The 18,306-nt window shown below is 40.7% G+C and overlaps 2 protein-coding genes and 1 long non-coding RNA gene across 4 annotated transcripts; 1 reads left to right on the plus strand and 2 right to left on the minus strand.

Annotated features, from left to right (window-relative positions):
* The first annotated feature begins 426 nt into the window (after nucleotides 1–426).
* LOC306972571 lies at nucleotides 427–1,676 on the plus strand. Its single transcript, XR_013793511.1, has 3 exons — nucleotides 427–1,138; nucleotides 1,414–1,490; nucleotides 1,560–1,676. It is a non-coding gene; the product is annotated as an uncharacterized lncRNA (long non-coding RNA).
* A 4,381-nt stretch (nucleotides 1,677–6,057) lies between these two features.
* Nucleotides 6,058–12,136, minus strand: LOC306972726 (Y+L amino acid transporter 2). 2 transcript variants are annotated; one of them, XM_079569432.1, is made up of 10 exons: nucleotides 12,093–12,136; nucleotides 11,440–11,960; nucleotides 10,670–10,795; nucleotides 10,453–10,597; nucleotides 8,657–8,780; nucleotides 8,199–8,302; nucleotides 8,030–8,126; nucleotides 7,501–7,650; nucleotides 6,660–6,843; nucleotides 6,058–6,408 (listed from the first exon to the last, which is right to left on the minus strand). In XM_079569432.1, the coding sequence occupies exons 2-10, from the start codon at nucleotides 11,948–11,950 to the stop codon at nucleotides 6,326–6,328; spliced, it is 1,524 nt and encodes a 507-aa protein (XP_079425558.1). In that variant the 5' UTR covers nucleotides 11,951–11,960; nucleotides 12,093–12,136; the 3' UTR covers nucleotides 6,058–6,325. The 2 variants fall into 2 exon arrangements, with proteins under 2 accessions (XP_079425558.1, XP_079425557.1); XM_079569431.1 differs by having other exon boundaries at nucleotides 10,453–10,795.
* Nucleotides 12,137–13,664: 1,528 nt separating this feature from the next.
* Nucleotides 13,665–17,948, minus strand: ripk2 (receptor-interacting serine-threonine kinase 2). Its single transcript, XM_079569627.1, has 11 exons — nucleotides 17,411–17,948; nucleotides 17,053–17,206; nucleotides 16,581–16,736; nucleotides 16,338–16,504; nucleotides 16,022–16,071; nucleotides 15,784–15,945; nucleotides 15,621–15,706; nucleotides 14,767–14,859; nucleotides 14,609–14,693; nucleotides 14,306–14,488; nucleotides 13,665–14,228 (listed from the first exon to the last, which is right to left on the minus strand). Exons 1-11 carry the CDS (start codon nucleotides 17,608–17,610, stop codon nucleotides 13,855–13,857), a joined length of 1,710 nt encoding a protein of 569 aa, XP_079425753.1. The 5' UTR covers nucleotides 17,611–17,948; the 3' UTR covers nucleotides 13,665–13,854.
* Nucleotides 17,949–18,306: the final 358 nt, after the last annotated feature.

Genomic DNA, 18,306 nt, shown 5'->3' on the forward strand with positions numbered 1-18,306 from the left:
CACAGAAAATGCTGTGGGTAATAAATGAATTGATTAGGATGAGGACCAAACCTGTTTAAATCTCAAATTCTACTGACTTTAGTCACATCTCCATGGAAACGAGCCGGAGACGTCCCCACTCCCGGTAAAGTTACAGTCATGTCTTAGGAGAGCTGAGCCGCTCACAGCAAAGGCACATGTTTGTTTGTACATTTATGAGGGATTTTTCAATTATGAAAATATCTGACATAAAATAAATGCTTGTATTTCAATATTTGTTGTTGGGTAAAATGTTACGCAGTGTGGCTTTAAGTATATAACACCATACAATGTCCTATGTTTTTGCTATATACAGAAAGGGACACTTTAAGTAATAGGTCACACCTTTTGCCGGGGGTGGGGGGAGTGGGGCTGCGGGGTAAAAATAGTGCCAAGTGGTAAGACGGTGTGACTGCAGCACCAAAGTCATCACAAAGAATGTTCAGAGCATGTGTTTGATGCATTGTTCCAAATAATGGGCCAGTTCGTTTTTGTGCCCATCTGTTGGTTATTTACCAGAATCATACTAACATTTCTACCCCATAGCGTACCTGTTCTAATGACCTGCACAATAGTCTTGATTATTTACCACAATGATGACCAATAAAGATTTTCAGTCTTTATCTTCGATCAAATAAAACATCTTTGAGACTCTTGGACTTTGACATTTGAACCTTGAGGGAAAAGCACCGCTGCGTTGGTCCTTCCTCATGTTTCAGCCTGGTTCTGTCATGGTGATCCCGGAAACGGCTCACAGCTATTGTCATATGTGGGCCACACCTCTGCCCCGTTGCTGGTGGGAACAAAAGTGGCCCTGGGTTTGATGTCATTAGCCGAGTTTCACTGGATATAATGTTGCTGTTCCTGGTGCTCTTTAGCGCCTGCTTCACGGCATGCTTTGCTCAGACAAGTAAGAAACCTAAATACTCTCACAAAGCAATACACGAATAATGCATTTACTGAGTACTTGAACTGCGATCATTATATATATTTATGGTAGGACTTTGGTCTTATTTGATTGTTGTGTCCGCAGTGCCTTTTTCGATGCCATCAACAGCTCCTTCATTTACAACATATCAGCCAACTCCAGTTGTTCCCACAGAATCAGATGAACTGGACAGTAAGTTTACTCTTTGACCAGCTCACAGTTCAAAGTTTACACTATAGGCGTCTTTATAAGCCTAACAGGCGCATAATAAACTTAACCATGTTTATCAGATGTGTTATTGGGGTTATTATGTTGCTAAGAACCTTTGGTAAAATGGTATTTGTCTGAGCATTTTGTGTGTGTGAATGACAAAATACTTAAAGAAGAAGAACATATATTTTCTAATCACGTATTGTATACTATAATGACCACCTGAAAGTGAAACTTAATGCTGTTGTGTCCCACAGTTTTGGCCATTCTTCAGACAACAATTACATCCACAGAAGTGCTGAGCGAGACGTCACTAGATGTCGTTTTGGACAAGGTCAACAAGATACACACACTTGTGACACCAATAGGGCGACTAATGACTCGAAATGTGTCTTTGTTTCAGATTTCTGATATGATCCGGAAAGAAAAACCAGAAGCTGTGTTCACATTGACCCTAAAGTCCATGATGACTGAAGTCTGAATGATCAAATAACTTCACCAACTCCAGCCTTGTTTTGCCTATTTGCAAGGACAAATGAATCAATGAAATTTTTAGACATTTTAAATTGCAAGCGTGCAAAAGTGAGTCATAAGCTTTTTTTTTTCTTTTTCTTTTTTACAATATTGTACTGAAGATCCATTCAAGATATATGTAGGCTATTTCCATTTTATTATTTTATTCTATTCTATTCTATTCTATTCTATTCTAGGAGTGATCAATTGAAATGAGTAAGGTTCTTGTCAACTTCAAATTGACAAGGGAGTTGAAAAGGGAGTGACCAAATAATCTCTCACACACAAAATGATATATGTATAAATAAAAGTTTCAATCAAATGAAGTTTGATTCATTTTCTTTTGTCACTTACCGATTTACACAGTGGAAAGAGAAGGCAAATGTTTTCTTCTAAGTTAGAGAACTGTTGCTTCAAAATAAACAAGTACAAGTAAAACGTATAATAATAGTAATACATTTTATTTAAAAGCGGATTCAAAACACCCAAGGACTCTACGATGGACACATTAAGCCTACTATTACTTGTAACCGTGTTCTACTGGCTTCTAGTCGAAAGTAGCTGTAGAAATGTGAGGTAATATATAAGCAACAGATGTGTAACAGAATATCCTCCCACCAGTTGTTGCTCTCATGCTCTGGTAAAAAAGGAAAGAGATTGCTATATTATATTATTTTGCTTTTAATCCTATAAAATAAATCTTTATTTCTAATGTAGCCCCACTACTGTGTTGATGATTATGTTGAATTCTTGGCTTATTTAGTGTATACGCATACACTGAGGAATGACCCAGTTTAAGTCTCTTTGCTGATGTATAGAACGGTCAAGCTCATATATCTAGATATGATATAGATGGGCCCTACTTATTTTTTCCTTGCAGTTTGCAGTTTCTCCTTCACGGTGAATGTGAGGGGCATAAAGCGGCTTCTGTCTGAACACTGGGTCACATGCCTCTGAAGGTAAGACTCAAAGCATGAACACGACGTGTTTGGGGAACTAGATGACTTGATTGTTGACTGCAAAAAAAAAAAAAAGGGCTTGTGACTTGGATTTAAGCTTGTTTCTTTTGCACTCTGTTCTCAGGGAGGATGAAGTGTCTTGCTCAACGGCAGAAGAATGGAGCCAGTCCTTTGGTTCGTGGTCTGATAAGACTTAATAAGCAGGTGGTCAAACAAATTACAGACAAGAACAAACACTTTTACTCTTTTTCACTCCCGCCAATCTGCAGCCTCTGTGCTGGCATGTGTGGTAATCGATGTTGTTCTGGCATGATTTCCACTCGTCCACATGACCACTGCCCATATAAACGCTGCAGAGGATACCGCCGACTTCTAGTCCGGAACAGAAACTACAGACCACCTGCCTTCTTGCCTTCTTCCACTATGGATCTCAGGCTTCTCCTCACGTCTGCTGTTTTACTGGGGGCCACACTCACCCTGTCAGTCACGGACCGGCCAGCGCAGTGCAAAATCAAATGGTACGTTTTTGCTGTTGTGTTCTTATATTTATTTTTGTACCCATATATCAAAGTCTTTTTAAGCTGTTATATCATCATATTATCACATTCCTGTCTGCATGGGTTGATTTCCACAAGCCGACACAGTACCAGGGGTCAGAGCTGCATTAGACAAGGTTTTGGTTACGCTCCGATGCTGATTATGGAAAGACCACAAGAATCACAAGTCTCACATTAGTCATAATTGAGGAAAACATAGGCCAAACATTTTTGATTCAATATTGAATCACTTTCCATAAACATTGGAGACAAAAACAAAACAAAAAGGTCAGGCTAAAGTGAGTAACGTCACACATTGTATCACTAATGGGAAACTACTAACAAATTATCATATAGATGTGATGTTTAAAAAATTAGATATTAATCATGGCACTTGCAAATGTACAATATTGTAAATAAGCCATATGTTTGTAATGGTGGCTGACCCATGATGTATTTATTTTCCTGTAGGACATTTGGGATTTTGTGTGAGGACGTGTACAACAAGCTGGTGAGACAGATCAAAAACTGGCAGATCAGTACGAGCTGCCTGTACCAAGGAGAGAAATGCTCCTATGAGGTTAGACCTCTCCCACATTATTCAGTTATTCATAGTTCTTTCTAATGACCTGTGTGTCTGCGTTCCTCAGCTTGTGTCTACAGCGCCGTATCTGATCAAAGCTGCGCACACGTCTCCCAAAACAAAGACGGTTAACGAACTGCAGTTTCTGTTTGAGCAGTCCACCCTCTGCAAAGTGACTGTGAGTATAATTCAGGAGCTGGTATCTCACACAAATAGTAAGAATTCATAGCACAATAAAACAGAGTTAGGTTACAGTTACATTCTCATAACATAATATAGTAACCATGAAATGAGTATAAGGTAACCAGGAAAAACTTCAGTAGCCAGTTAGGTATTGTTTTTGCTTAAATGTGCAGATTAGTTTATTAAAAGTCCTTGCATGTAAGACAATCATCATTTTCTGGAATACGTTTTGTGCAATTCCATGTTTGGCTTTAAAGGTCATTTCTGATGCCGTTTCTGGTGCATGTGCAGGGCGATTCGATGCTGGACACACCAAAGGACCCTGAGGCCAACCGCACGAACTTCTGCAGCCTGGAAAACCTCATGGATGGTAAAGCCACACTCCGGAACATCCCACGTCATATACTGTGTGTTGCAATGTCACAGGAGAAACAAAACTGTCCTAAAACACTGATACATAAACATGTCAGTGATGCCGAACGTGCCCCTAGATCGCATGTGTCAAACACGAGGCCTGCACTTTGGGAAACGTGTGACACAGGCTGATTAATAATAATAATTTTAATAATAATAATAATGCATTGGTTTTCTGGACACTCAAAGACGCTTTACATTGCACTATTCATTCACTCCATACTCAGTGGTGGTAAGTTACTATTGTAGCCACAGCTGCCCTGGACTGACGGAAGCGAGGCAACCAGTCTGCGCCATCGGCCCCTCCGACCACCACCAACCACTCACTCAATACATTCGCTAGGCTCCCTGGTGTTCCCAAACGGTCTCCCATCCAAGTACCGACCAGGCCCTTCCATGCTAAGCTTCCAAGGTCTGACGGGATTGGGCAGAGCAAAGGCGGTATGGCTATAAAGCTCAATAAGTGTAAGCCGTTTTATTTATTTTTATTTATTAGGCCACAGTCCTTCGCAATATGCGTCCCACGACCCGCTGTGGGGGCTGAATTTCGGCCCACGACCCAAAGCGAGTTCGACACCCCTGCCCTATATACTCTATATACTATATAGAGTATATAGGGCAGGGGGCTATAAACTATATATAGCTAGACCCCGACAAAAGTTCTGAGATACCGAAGTAAAGTTAAAGCGACATCTCCGCGGAGACAAGCTGGCAATGTCCCGCTCCCTGCAAAGGGTAAGGGTCAGGTCTGAGGAGAGGCAAGGTATTTTTTTACAAGTAAAAAAAAGAAAACTTTGCTTTTATTCTATTTATTGGTGAAATGTGACGCTGTGTGGCTTTAAAGTGTTATAATACGGTGTTGCTCTTTATTAAACATGTTCTTTTTTTTCTCTGACTGCGTCTCTGTAGGCAGCGGCTTGATCAACGCTGAAGGATACACTCAGTTCAGCAACAAGTGGATCTGTCCTGGCTTCGACATAACCAACTGTAGTTTATCTCTAAGGATTGTATAAAAACCTTTACTCAATTGTATTTCATTACCAGTGCCTCTGAATACATCAACATTTCTTGGCTTCTGATGATCTGAGTTACATTTTATTATTATTGTAATAAATGTGTGGGGGGAAATATGTTAAAGTATTGAAAAGTGAATGGTTCAATAATGTCCTTTACATTCTTTATGCCATTGTTGCCTGGCCTTCTGACTTTTTGAATAAATGTGCATGTTTGATCAGTGCCCTGGTATGTTGCAGCTAGGGTGACCATTTTAAATTGTAGAAAAAACAGGAGAGTTGAACAATTTTTGGTCTGACGTGGAAAGACGCACTTGAGAAAGTAAAGCTTTAAAAAACTAAACTTCTATCTGATTGATAAAGCCTGGGTCTACAAACCAACAACCAACACACACACGAGGTCACCCTATTTGCAGCTGTGGTTCTTTCATAAAATCACGTGTGTAAAAGTCACCGTTACCCATTAACAGTCAGTAAAAGTTTAAAAAATACATGCTCCACACTCCGAACCAGGAGTACAGGGACCTTACGGGGTACACGAGCACTTGCCAAAAAAAAAAAAAAAGTGAAAACAAATACTCTTTAATACTATTTAAACATTATTTTGAAAGGTAAAGCTATTTAAATTAAAAGACATTTGAGGTAAAATGTCATATTCCAAATAATTAGAAAGATCTAAGGCCAAAACGAAAAACTAGTTCTTTAAAATGTAGATAAATTAAGTAAAAGCTAAATCCTGAATTGTAATGTTGTACAGCACAGTGTGACATATTTCTTAACACAGATCGAAAAACAAGAACCAGTCCATTGAAAAATATTCCTAGAAAAGTGCAAGTAATTTCTGGTGGAGTCGTTTGACAGGTCCTGGTTTTGAACCTGGCCGTCTTCATAGAGTCAGTGTTCAGCGTATCTCCAGACGAAAACATAGACCCCAAACGACTTTCCTTTTGAGAGCGAAATGTCACAGCTCAGTTTGTTTTGTCCTGTGTCTCAGAGTCGAAGTCTGTCAGGCAGCAGTACAACAGCATCTGAGTGTATTTAGTAGCCAGGGCTGTGGGTAAAAGGAGGGAACATCGTGAGTCGTTGATCAACATGTACATAATCATTGTGTTCAAAACTCATGCACAGTGATGATAGAATCTGTTTTTCAAGAAAGTCACTATTGTAGATTTGTAGTAAGGGAAACGAGAGCACACGGAGGACACCTAAGCCTCACAGTGTCTTTAATTACTACATTTAAAACATGTTGGTACTTCCTAAAGCTTTTTGTTGTAATAAAACGGTATTTGTTAGTGAACTTACCATTTAGTTTACGGATGAATTTTGGCCTCCTCTCTTCAGGCAGATAAATGGCCACATAATAGACAGGAATCCCAGACAGGGCAATGCCGATCCCAATGAGGGAGTTAACGGTGTCCGAGTACAGAGGCACAATGACCAGAAACAGGCTGCAGAGGCAGTAAACGAACGGGAAGAACAGAGAGAGCTGTGAAGAGAGAGCAGGGACAGTTTCATCACTCACTCGGTTGGTTCCTGATGTGCTATAGTGTATTAGTGGACTTGTCATTCCTACAGACCATTTTAAATTGACAGTAATTATTTGAGAACCAGAGAAACAAGCACATGCACAAATTTAGACATTTAGTAACAAAATCAACTGTTTGGTCGACCCTGCAGTGACAGGCTAAATGAGCTGAGTCAAAAAATTAGTTTGATTGCTGTCTTTCTTTTTTATCTTGATCAGTAACTTAATTTCGCTGTATCACTGATACTTTATTGTAGTTTCTCATTCATGTGTTTTATTCTCATAATCATGAGTTCGGAATTATCACTCAGCTGGAGACAGGCTCATTCATGAGGATTTGGTTCACATTTCTGAACAAAAATACTGTTTTGCCCTGAGATCAGCCAGTGTTAAGTTCACATTTTTTTAGGCTCACTGCTGTAATACATTTTTCACCACCAGATGGCGCTTGTAGCCTCCAAAGACTAGTGTGATACAGTGTGACGCAGTGAAGTATCATCTGCCCTTCACTTGTCAACCCTGGTCCACATTCTTCCCATCTCTATATTAGTTATTGATTAACCAGTGAATTACAAAATGAAGAAGGAAATGCCACTGACTTAAAGTCGTAATGCGCACCTTGACGGGCCTGTGTCTGTCAGGCTGTGTGATCCGGAGGTAGATGAGTCCCGCCACAGACAGTCCCACGTAGAGCCAGTAACTGAAGCTGAAGTAGTTTATGAGCTGAAAGACGTCCTCCACGCACAGGAAAATCAGGCCCATCACACCCTATCGACAGACATAGCAGTACTTTTACACGTTCATGCAGGCAAGTGTAATGCCCAAGGACACAATGTCAGTATGTACTTGTCAAACCAGGCTTAAACTTGTACTTTTGTCATTAAACTTCACTTTGTGCCTGTGTAGGTTTCCTCTGGATGCACCTGTTTCGCCTGCCACTAAAAACATGTATTATAGGGCCCTTGGATGAATGAGGCTGTGTTTGTGAGCGCGAGTGTGGGACAATGGATGGAAATCAGCCCAAGTCTACAATCGGGCGTGGTGTGTTTACATGCACTGTGTTCATTAACATGCACTGTACTGGGCAAAAAAATGAACAATGCTCGTACTCTTGCTATTCTGTTTACGTGATACAGCACATACTGACATTAAAGAGCAGTGCAGGGATGGGAGTAAAACGCTCGGCATGAATCAGACTCAAACTGTTTGGCAGGTGTCCTTCTCTGGCGCCAACGAAAAACAGCCTGCAGCAACAACAAAAACAGCATATTAAAATGCTACTGTTTGTAAAAATTAAAATAAGTTTTGTTGTTTACCGTGATGCTGCGATGATCGAAGCATTGAGTCCTCCATAGCAAGACATTGCCACAGAAACAGGTATGATCCACTTAAAGGGGCCCAGGACAGCGTTTCCATATGTCTGTGTCAAAGTCAAAATCAGGCCAGAATTTACTACGTGTTTTCTCCAAAGAGGTCAGAGGCCAACTCTAGGAGAACGTGCCGCAAGTAGAAAAATTATCATTTATATTTAGATGGAAATGTTTTTTTCTTCTTCTTCATTTTGAGTAATCTGAACAACTATAATTTCATTTACAAATAAGTACATTAAAATATTTTACAGTTCTTCACTCCGAATTTTTGGTTCTGTTAGCTACTAATTTATGTTTTTAACCATCTGAATTTGCTCTTTTCGTGTTGTTTTTTTCAAAGCAAGACTAGCGGATAATTCATTTCAGAATAAGTATATTCACTCCACACACAGGCAGAGACTTACCACAGCGACAGCATCACTGGCGAGCAGAGAGGGCATGTCCAGAACCACATAGTATGCCACATTGGTCAGCAGGTAAATAATGGTGACGATCGGCATGGAGATGGCAATGGCAAGAGGTAGATTTCTACAATGAGAAATGAGAAAATCTTTTTTATCTTGACACAGATTTACTGTGGATTCAGAAAGTTTTCATGCCCCACTGTTTATTCCTGTGTGATTATGTTGACCACTTCACTGGGAAATGTAAGCTTTTCTTTTATCACAGTAAAGGCCCACACGGTAACTTTACCTAATAAAGTAATTTCAATAACTTATTTATTTTGGATGTTTTTATTGTTGAAAAATGTGTCTTTTTTTTGTTTGTTTTTTGTTTGGTGGATACAAATCTGTATATTGTTGTGCTTTATTTCCAACTGTAAATAGGCTCGCCTCGACCTGACTTTGTTGTAGCCTGGTTTAACTTTGCTGGGGGCGGGACATTACCAGCTTTTCTCCATGGAGATGTTGCTGCTGCTACTTAGGTAGTCACATATTAGGATTGTATACATACAGGGGTCTATCTAATCACCTGAAGCATATTTGGTTTTGTTTGTTTGTATTTTCAGTTTCATGACAGAAATACTCTTGAGACTAATGCCTGGGGAACTCGGGTCAAAACGAGCTTCACAACTTCCGTACCTGACTGCGGAAATCAGCTGATTTGTTCATTTACCATTTAACAGGAGCTTTTTAGTCAAACACAGCTACTTTCTTGAGTCCAGTGTGAGTTGCCGTTGTCCTCTGAGTAACATAATTGCGAGAAAAACTCCCAACATTAATGCCAGCAATGTGCTTTTACAACTTAGATGTTAGCTTTTGAGAAACGAATGCCAAATTTATACGGCTTGCTCAACTGAACGCCAATCAGTGATAAAAGACTGTTTTTATTTGCTGATATCAATTTCCCACATAAAAGCACACACCACTGGGAACAATGACGTTAGAAAACAAGCTCCCCAATTCACATGAACGCAGCAATAGCAACATACAACCTGGAATGTTCCACAGTGTGGCTTTAAAATGGTACAGGGTTACAGTGTAGAATATTCACCAACAGAAAGTAAATGTATAATATTTTTGAATCAGACTCCTAGATAATAAAACAGTAATTGCAATTTCCCCAATGTGGGACCAAACAAAGGTATTTTCTATTTTATGTTAGTGATTAAAGCCACAGTGCGTAATATTTAGGATTCTGCTGTTGCCAACACAATGACCAGCTCAACACAGAAAATGTTTTTTTTTTTGCAATGGGTAATTGACTCACTTGTGCATAACTTCAAATCATAACAATGCCACCCAAGAAATGGCTTCCTGTTTCAATCCAGCACACCAAAATAAAAGCACCATCTTGTTCATTACTTCAGCAGTTCATAAGCTTAACTTTCTTACAATGACACTTACAATGTGTGTTTTAATTATATTCTTGTATTGTTGCAAGTACCTGCTGAACTAATCAATGTGCTTTTATTTTGGCGTGCTAGATCGAGTCAATTAAGGAGTGGATTTTGGATGAGAACGTATTTAAAGCTCATATTTGGCTGCCTTTTGTCAACATCTCCATGGCAACGAGCTCACATCAAAGACACATTTGAGTTCAGTATTTTTCAACTATAAAAATATCTGTAGTAAAATAAATGCTTGTTTTTTAATCCTCTTTATTGGTTGCAATTGTATACAGTGTGGCTTGAGAAGAGGCTTGAAAAGATTTTGAGCTCACTGTAATTATCAACGTTGAATCAATAGATGTCAAATACCTTTCAGGATTTTTTATCTCCTCCGTGACAAAATTGAGAGTGTCCCATCCAGAGTATGAGAAGAGGGCCGAGTAAAGCGCCATTGCCAGAGCTCCCGAATCAGTGGTGGAGCCTTCAAATGGACTCTCAAAGCTCTTTGATTCACCTGCCGTCAAATAACAGACTTTATGAATGCCAAACCAGCTCGTAACGTTTGCAGGACTGTGGTAAAACTCACCTGTAACCATTGCCAGGATCCCCACAACAATGATGAGAAGTAGGGCTAGCAGTTTGGCGTAGGTGAAGATGTCTTGGACCAACGTACCCCACTTCACATAGGCACAGTTAATAAAAATAAGTACACCTGACAAAAAAAAAACAGAAACTTTATCCACACATATTACTCAAGGAAGACCAGCTTACATGCAAGCTATCAATGTTAATTATCAAAAATTATTGGCATGTTTTGCTACCGGCTGACTCACGTTCAAGGAATGCTTGCTCTCTCACCTAAATACCAGCTCACTTCTGCAGCTCCATGCCATGCTTTGGTCTGTCAACAAAACTAGTGCCACTTCCTCATAGCTCAGGCACAGCTCGATAGACAGGCACAGTACAATCATTGATATACGTTTTAACTTACCTAGACAAGAGCATTAAGACCAACTGAGAGGCTTTACAAAGTTTTCCATATGAGAAGACATAAAAGGTGGGCTCTATTGTTAGTATTGCACTCTCCTGTTAGTGTATAACGGTTTGCAATATAGTCCTCAGGGTTAAATGACTTGGTTTCACATCCACCTGCAAAATTGTATGCCATAATGTTTGGGCTCTTTGATTGTCTACCTTATGATTAAAGCCGAACACAACAGGACTGAGACATTACTGCAAAATATTTTAAATATAGGTTGAAATTACTATTTGTTTTGAGGCGACACAGCTTGTTTTATACTATGTTTTGCCTCTCCTGTTCCGTGTATTTGGGAAATGAGTAGTGTGGGGTCTTACAAAGGCAGGCAGCAGCGATGAGGCGCACACCGTCGTACGGGGGCTGACATGTTGGGTAGAAAGCCTGCACCAGGTAGTTTGCAAAGGTGATGGAGATGATCGCTTGGCTGGCCGGCTCTACCAGGAGAATAGACGTCCAGAGCCGAATGAAGGCCAGAAATCCGCCAAACGACTCTAGGATGTAGGCGTACGAGGCTCCAGATTTGGTGATAGTGGTGCCCAGCTCTGCGTAGCACAGTGCCCCAAACACGGAGAAGAGACCCCCCAGCGCCCATATGAGCAGAGACAGCCCATAGGAGCCGCTATAGAGGAGGACTCCCTTTGGGGACACAAAAATCCCTGAGCCGATCATGTTGCCGACAATAAGGCAGATCCCATTGATGAGCGAGATCTCCCTCTTCATCTGCATTTTCTCCTCTTTGGGCGCCTTCAGGTCCTTGTCCGATGGAGTCCGTGAACGGGGGCAAATGGTTTGGGAGACCACCTCCATTGTGTGCCTCAGCTCAGCCATCTCCAGAGCACTTCAGATAGAAAAGGGATCCACTAAGTAAAGTTAGAACAACTTTAAACCCATCAACAATGTTGGTTTTCCGCTGCCCAGCAAAAATCTGAACAGCTGTGGCAGATTAACACACTTCTGAGCTCTTGAGCACCGTTTTGTGAAGCAGATCGAAGAGTGTCCTGCCCCAAGCTCATCGGTTTGCAACAGGTCGCTTGATGTTGCAATGGGCAGACTGACCGAGCTCAACCGCGACGAGTGTTTTTTCAAAACCGGGACAACCGCACGCTCGTGTTCCGCACTGGGCTATTTTGAGAGACATGCAGCCCTCGTCTCTGCCCCCCAGACAGCCTTCAGAAATACAGAGGGGGCCACCTCCTCCCTAGGTCAGTTACATTGCAAGAGAATACACTTGAGTAAACAGAAAAACAATCAAAAGATGAATCTGTGTGGCATAAAAAATTAATAGATGGCCTTTTATTGACTAAGATGTTGGAGGAAGTTTGTACTTTCAAAGAGCTACAGACGGACTTACAGTGGATGTCTGATGGCCGATTAACAAGTTATAACTGTTTTACAAATAAACAAATATGCACCAATAGCAATGATCACATGTATAAAAAGTTAAACCTTATTTACAGTACAAATATGTTACAAATGTGTTATAGGTTGTTCAGTCTGTTGAACACTTGCATCTTACTTGATAAGATTTAAAGCGTTTGTCAGGTACAGTCATTGAGCAAAAGGCAGTTTTCATCCAGGGAAATGGAAGCATACATTTCTTTTGTGTTCAAGAGTGCAGGAGCTACTGTGCTGACTCAATTTTTACTAAAAAATAAGACATTATGTGCACTTAAAATGTAATGCTTAGTTCTTTCAGCAAGAGTCTATGAGCCCCAAAACCATGTATTGCACTGTTCTACATTGCTTTTGGCACCGAGTGCGAGTGCAAAATAAATAATATAATTGTCTTACTGAAGGAACATTGTAACATCAATCCATCTGCTAAATGATGTCTGTGCTTTAAACCAGTCATTATTCAAATATTCTTATGCTACAAATTGGTTGTGAATTATTGAAAGTAAAACTCATCTCTGATCAAATGGACTCATGCAGTTCACAGTACAACTCTTTTGTTTACTTTTGTCACATTGGCCTATTCTCTGGGACTGTCAATTTTGCTTTCAACAGTCTTAATGCCAGAAAGACTAATTTAATACATTTAAACACCTATATTTACATATCTAGAATAAAAATCTGACAAGAATATAAAACCCTGCAGAAGATTCTCTTGTAGTGCACATACAAAAAAGAAATAGTTGCATGTTAAAGGTTAAAGGTCCTATATTATGATGCTTGGTTATGGCAAACCAACTTGTTACAATGTTTGACTGAGAAGTCCAATCCAGGGCTAAAAACACTTGGTACACCACCGGTAAACATCTTCTGGTGGCAATTGTTTTTTGGAAGGACATGCACCTTTACTTAAATTCGACAATTTCAGCTCACAAACTGCCTTCACTAAAATGTACTTCTGCCTTATTATTATTTATTTTTTTACCTTTTTTTAACCAGGAAAGTCCCATTGAGATAAAGAATCTCCTTTTCAAGGGAGTCCTGGCTCCAGGGGGGAATCTATTGTACATGTTTTAGTGGTCGGGGAAACCACTAAAAACATCTGCGCCATTCTCCAGCGCACTCACAAAAATTGAGGTATTATAGCTTGTTTCCAGACAGTTTCAATTACAAACTGTCTAATGATATATAATGTAGGACCTTTTACAGCAGCACATAAAGTAGATAACATTGACACCACTTATTATACATCAGTTTTGATCTTTAGGAAGAAACGCCGGCATGAGAAGAGCAAGAGTTTGTAGATCAAGGTTGGCACAGTTTGTCATTGGCAGCGATGGCTACATGTTCCTGGACATAGACAGGAAAGATGCATTGAGTCCAGAGGGCAGAAAAGAGGCAATTTCAGGTGGATATGGTTTGAGACCCATTTGCTTGTTGAGATAAAGTTTGGATACAAGGATGCGGCAGAAGTCTTCATTGTGTCGATGACAGTTGTCTAGAAGCTTTCGAACCTTTGCTGTTCTAGTGATTTGGTTTACAACCAGCTCATAATCCTCCTGCATGATCAAGCCCTGGGCAATAAGGGCGTCCAGAGTCTGGTGCAAACATGCGTCAGTCATCTGCAACACAATTTCCTCCCGGCGAGTCGCAATCCATTCTTCGAGAGGGCTTTGTAGAGGTGGGGAGAGTCGACACGGAAGAGTACAAGGACCTAATAAATAGAATGAAGAGGGTTTATAACGGACCAAGGATGACCAAAAAAAACATCATTTTACAAATATCTTTTACCTGGCTGCTGAGGCTCTGCTTTCAGTACAGTGTTGTCTGGTTGAGTTGAACACTCAGAACTGTCCTTGACAGGAATGTTTAAATTATTGTGCTCGGGACTTTGATGTCCATTCAGGTTGTTGATTGGATTGGAGGACTTTAGTGGCCCAGGCTGCTCCGGGGGAATGAAGGAAGATGGCAAACCTTTTAATAAATAAAATACCTTTCATTATTATGTTTACGTTTCCATAGTTTGGAGGTAAAGTCAGTGATGTATCTCTGTCATTCAGGGAAAAAAGTCACATCAAAGAAGGCTTGTGTTACCTTCCGAGGGAGGAGCATTACTGACAGTGAGACACAAAGGCAGGGACATGTCCGTCTCTGGTGAGGAGCAGGGACCTGGCCTCTCCTGTGGATTAACAGATGATCACAGATTATTTTAGAATAGACTTTAGATTATGGGCATTGGAACAGGGTCTTACCATCAAGGGCGTGGGTCTGTCTCGTAGCATGTCCTCATCACTTCGCTTTGGACACACAAGTGGGGGAGAGGTACAACAACACTCTGCCTGCCTCTGCATCCACAGAAAAGAAAAAGGAATTTTCAATGAAACAAATAAACACAGGCCTCTAAACCTCTATCAAGTGTTTTAAAATATTGTTTAAACCAGATCTGGTCTGAGATCAAACTCACTTTATTTTCCAGATACATACAGTGGATAGTTAAAGTCTACACATCCTACACTTTCCCCACTTTTTGTTATGTTACAGCGTCATTCTAAATTGGATTAAATTAGGTTATTTTCCCTCATCAATCTACACACAATATCCCATAATGACAAAGTGAAAAAAGTTTTTGAATGTTTTGCAAATTAATACAAATGAAGGTGGCGCACTCATCATAAATCAAACTTTATATATAGAATATAAATATCAGAATAACGCTGGAGCTCTGTCAGAGTGACCATCGGGTTCTTGGTCTCCTCCCTTCTCCCCCGAGTTTGGATGGGCCCAGTTCTGAATATCTTCCATTTACAAAGAATGGAGGCCACTGTGCTTTTCTATTCCCTTCCCCAGATCTGTGCCTCGATACAAACCGGTCTGAGTTCGTTTGACTTCAGGGCTTGGTTTCTGCTCTGACATGCCCTGTCAGCTGTGGGACTTTATAGAGAGCTGTGTGCCTTTTCCAAATCAAGTCCAATGAAGTTAATTTAGCACAGGTGGACTCAGGTGGACAGTTTATAGAAAACATACCACCAGATACTGAACATACAGGAGTACAGAACCCTGTCTATTTATCTCTATGACACACAAAATGAGATGTCCTTTTACTTACCTTTGATCTTTTTATTTCTAATACAGCCTCTAGGAAGTCAATGTCATCAAAGCTTCGAACCATTGGCTCCAGCTCAACCAAGCACTCTGAAGGACATTACAATGCACCATTTTATTGATGATACTGAAGTCTGGACACCCTATTGGTTTTAAAAAGTACTTACTAAGTAGCGAAGGCCTATCGTCTGGATTAGCAGTCCAGCCACTGGTTATTAAACTAACAAGGACCTCTCTATTAGGAATATGAGCAGGGAGACTGTCCATGCTTGTGTCAGGCCGCGTTCCACGGATCACACTGAACATGATCTGCATCGGGTTAGTCATCTCTAAACCACAAACACACAATGTATTGGTAATAGAGCCACACAGTCATAGTACATTTACACTAATGTAATCATTTACCATCATAAGGGATCTGCCTGGACAGCACCTCCCACATGATGATTGCAAAGCTACAAAGTCGGAAACGAAACAGAAAGCAGAAGTTATTTTTACAGTTCCTTTCAAGTCGGATTTCCCCTAAAAGCCAAAGGGACTTTTACACTTGGCCCTTTTCAAACTGGAAAAACTGCTTTGGGGAACTGGCTCACCAATATTTGCAATCCAAGTGTATTGCATAAGAAACAATACGGCCTTACCAGAACAGAAAGCAGGTAGGACATGTAGTTCCTCAATAAACCACTTAATTATCAGTTTATAAAATCAGGTAAGCTCTGACCTGTACATGTCATGATTAACATCCGCTCGCCGGCTCTTGTTGTTTGCTGAGGGTTCGTACATCTCTGGAGGCATGTAGATCACTGTGCCTCCCATCTCTGTAGGCTTGGACCCAGAGCCTTTACTCACTGACAAATACCGCCATTTTGAAAGACCAAAGTCAGCAATCTGGAAAGAGGAAGCGTAACCATTAGCCTGAGTGACACATGCAGTGTGCTCATGTATCATCGAAAACACTACTAACCTTGACGTGATACTCTCCATCCAACAGTATGTTCTGTGTCTTTAGGTCCTGATGTAAAAGGGGCGGGTTCATGTTGTGTAGGTAATTGACTCCAAGCGCGATCTCATAGAGAATCCTCAGTCTCAGCGCCCAGGCCAGTTCGGGGTACATGTCCTTCTGTTTGTGGAGAAAACACCCATTGTATTATTTTGTAACTTCAATATGTTGTTAATTTAGCTAAAATTATTGTGTAAAGTTATACCAGAATTTGTTTTACAATTATCATTATCAACCCCAAAAAGGTCCACTATGTTTAGCATTTTGATTATCACTAGCAACAGTTTTGAGCTTCAACAAAGTAGATACTATGCAGGCACAATAAAGGATGTAACACCAAAGAGTCACTTCTTTCTACGACTTTATAGAGTTGTATCAAAAAGTGACCTTTTAGGCAACTTCACATTTTGTACAATTTGCCAATGTGTCAAGTTACCTCATGGAGAAGTAAGTCCAAGGAACCATTGCTCATGAACTCTGTGACGATGCAGAAAAACTCTGGCTCATTGCAGACACCAAATATCTGTATAATGTAGTTAAACCTGGCCTTGTGGAGCACCTCAGCTTCTTTCAGCAAACTGCTCCTCTCTCTGAAACACAATTGTCCTGTTAGATCAGAGCAAAGACAATATGACTTGTACAAACACTGACCTCCTGACATAATATAGCAGGTCACAATGTAATAAATTGTAGGACGTAATCAAACATATAAAAAGCACAGTGCGTATGAGGACAATTAGAGTCTGACAGACAGTTGCTTTGAAGGGCTACTCGGACAGATCAGAGGACATTACCTTTCACCAAACGGAGAGTCCAGCTTGAGGCACTTGATGGCCACGGTAGTCCTCCAGTCCGAGTGCTGTGCCTTGAACACGGTGCCGAAGCCGCCCCTGCTCAGGTAGTACAGGTCCGTGAGCTTCTGATACGGAATCACCGGTAAAGTGCTGACGAGACTGCCCAGGTTCAGACAGCCTGTGGCCACCTGCGGCTCCATGGCGCACTGTGAGCTTCTCACTGCTACTGTCTGTGGATGTATCACTCACTGCACAGGCTTTTAAAGAACTGCCCCTTTGACAAACAATGAGGAAGCGCTCCTCCATTCAGCAAACGCTACACGCCGCCGCCGCCGCCACGGTCATGTCGTGCTAGCAAGCTAACACGATAAGCTAACAATGGGGAATAAAGACCGCGGCAGAGAATAATTATCTGAACCAAACTGACTATTCAAACGTATTCTTGATCCTTATATTCTGTATTGTGTTTGATAATACTTAGCTGTCTGACAGCAGGGAGACAGCAGCCGCCTCTGCTGGTGGAGCAGGTGGGTTTGTTATGGCTGATGACGTATGACAAGATCCCTTCAAGTGTGTGGGATTTTAGACATTTTAGACCGCAAAATACAAATTATAAAGATACAATCATAATAATAAATGGTCTTAAAACTGTTTCCTCTCCTTTATATTTATCACTGAAGATTATTTTAAAGGAAAAAGATGATAAAAAGGAAAACATTCTAATTTTGTTTATGAGAAGATAGGAAACATTTCAGTCTCGTTTGCGGTTGATTATCGAGACTATGGAGTCCACTAACTATAAACGCAACATTAACCCTTGACTAACCCCTGATCGTGCCCTTGATACACGCTGGAAAGTCCAGAGTGAAATTTCCTATGGTAGTTTCCAAAAACCT

The sequence above is a fragment of the Gobius niger genome, assembly GCF_951799975.1.
Source record: "Gobius niger genome assembly, chromosome: 13".
NCBI lineage: Eukaryota > Metazoa > Chordata > Actinopteri > Gobiiformes > Gobiidae > Gobius > Gobius niger.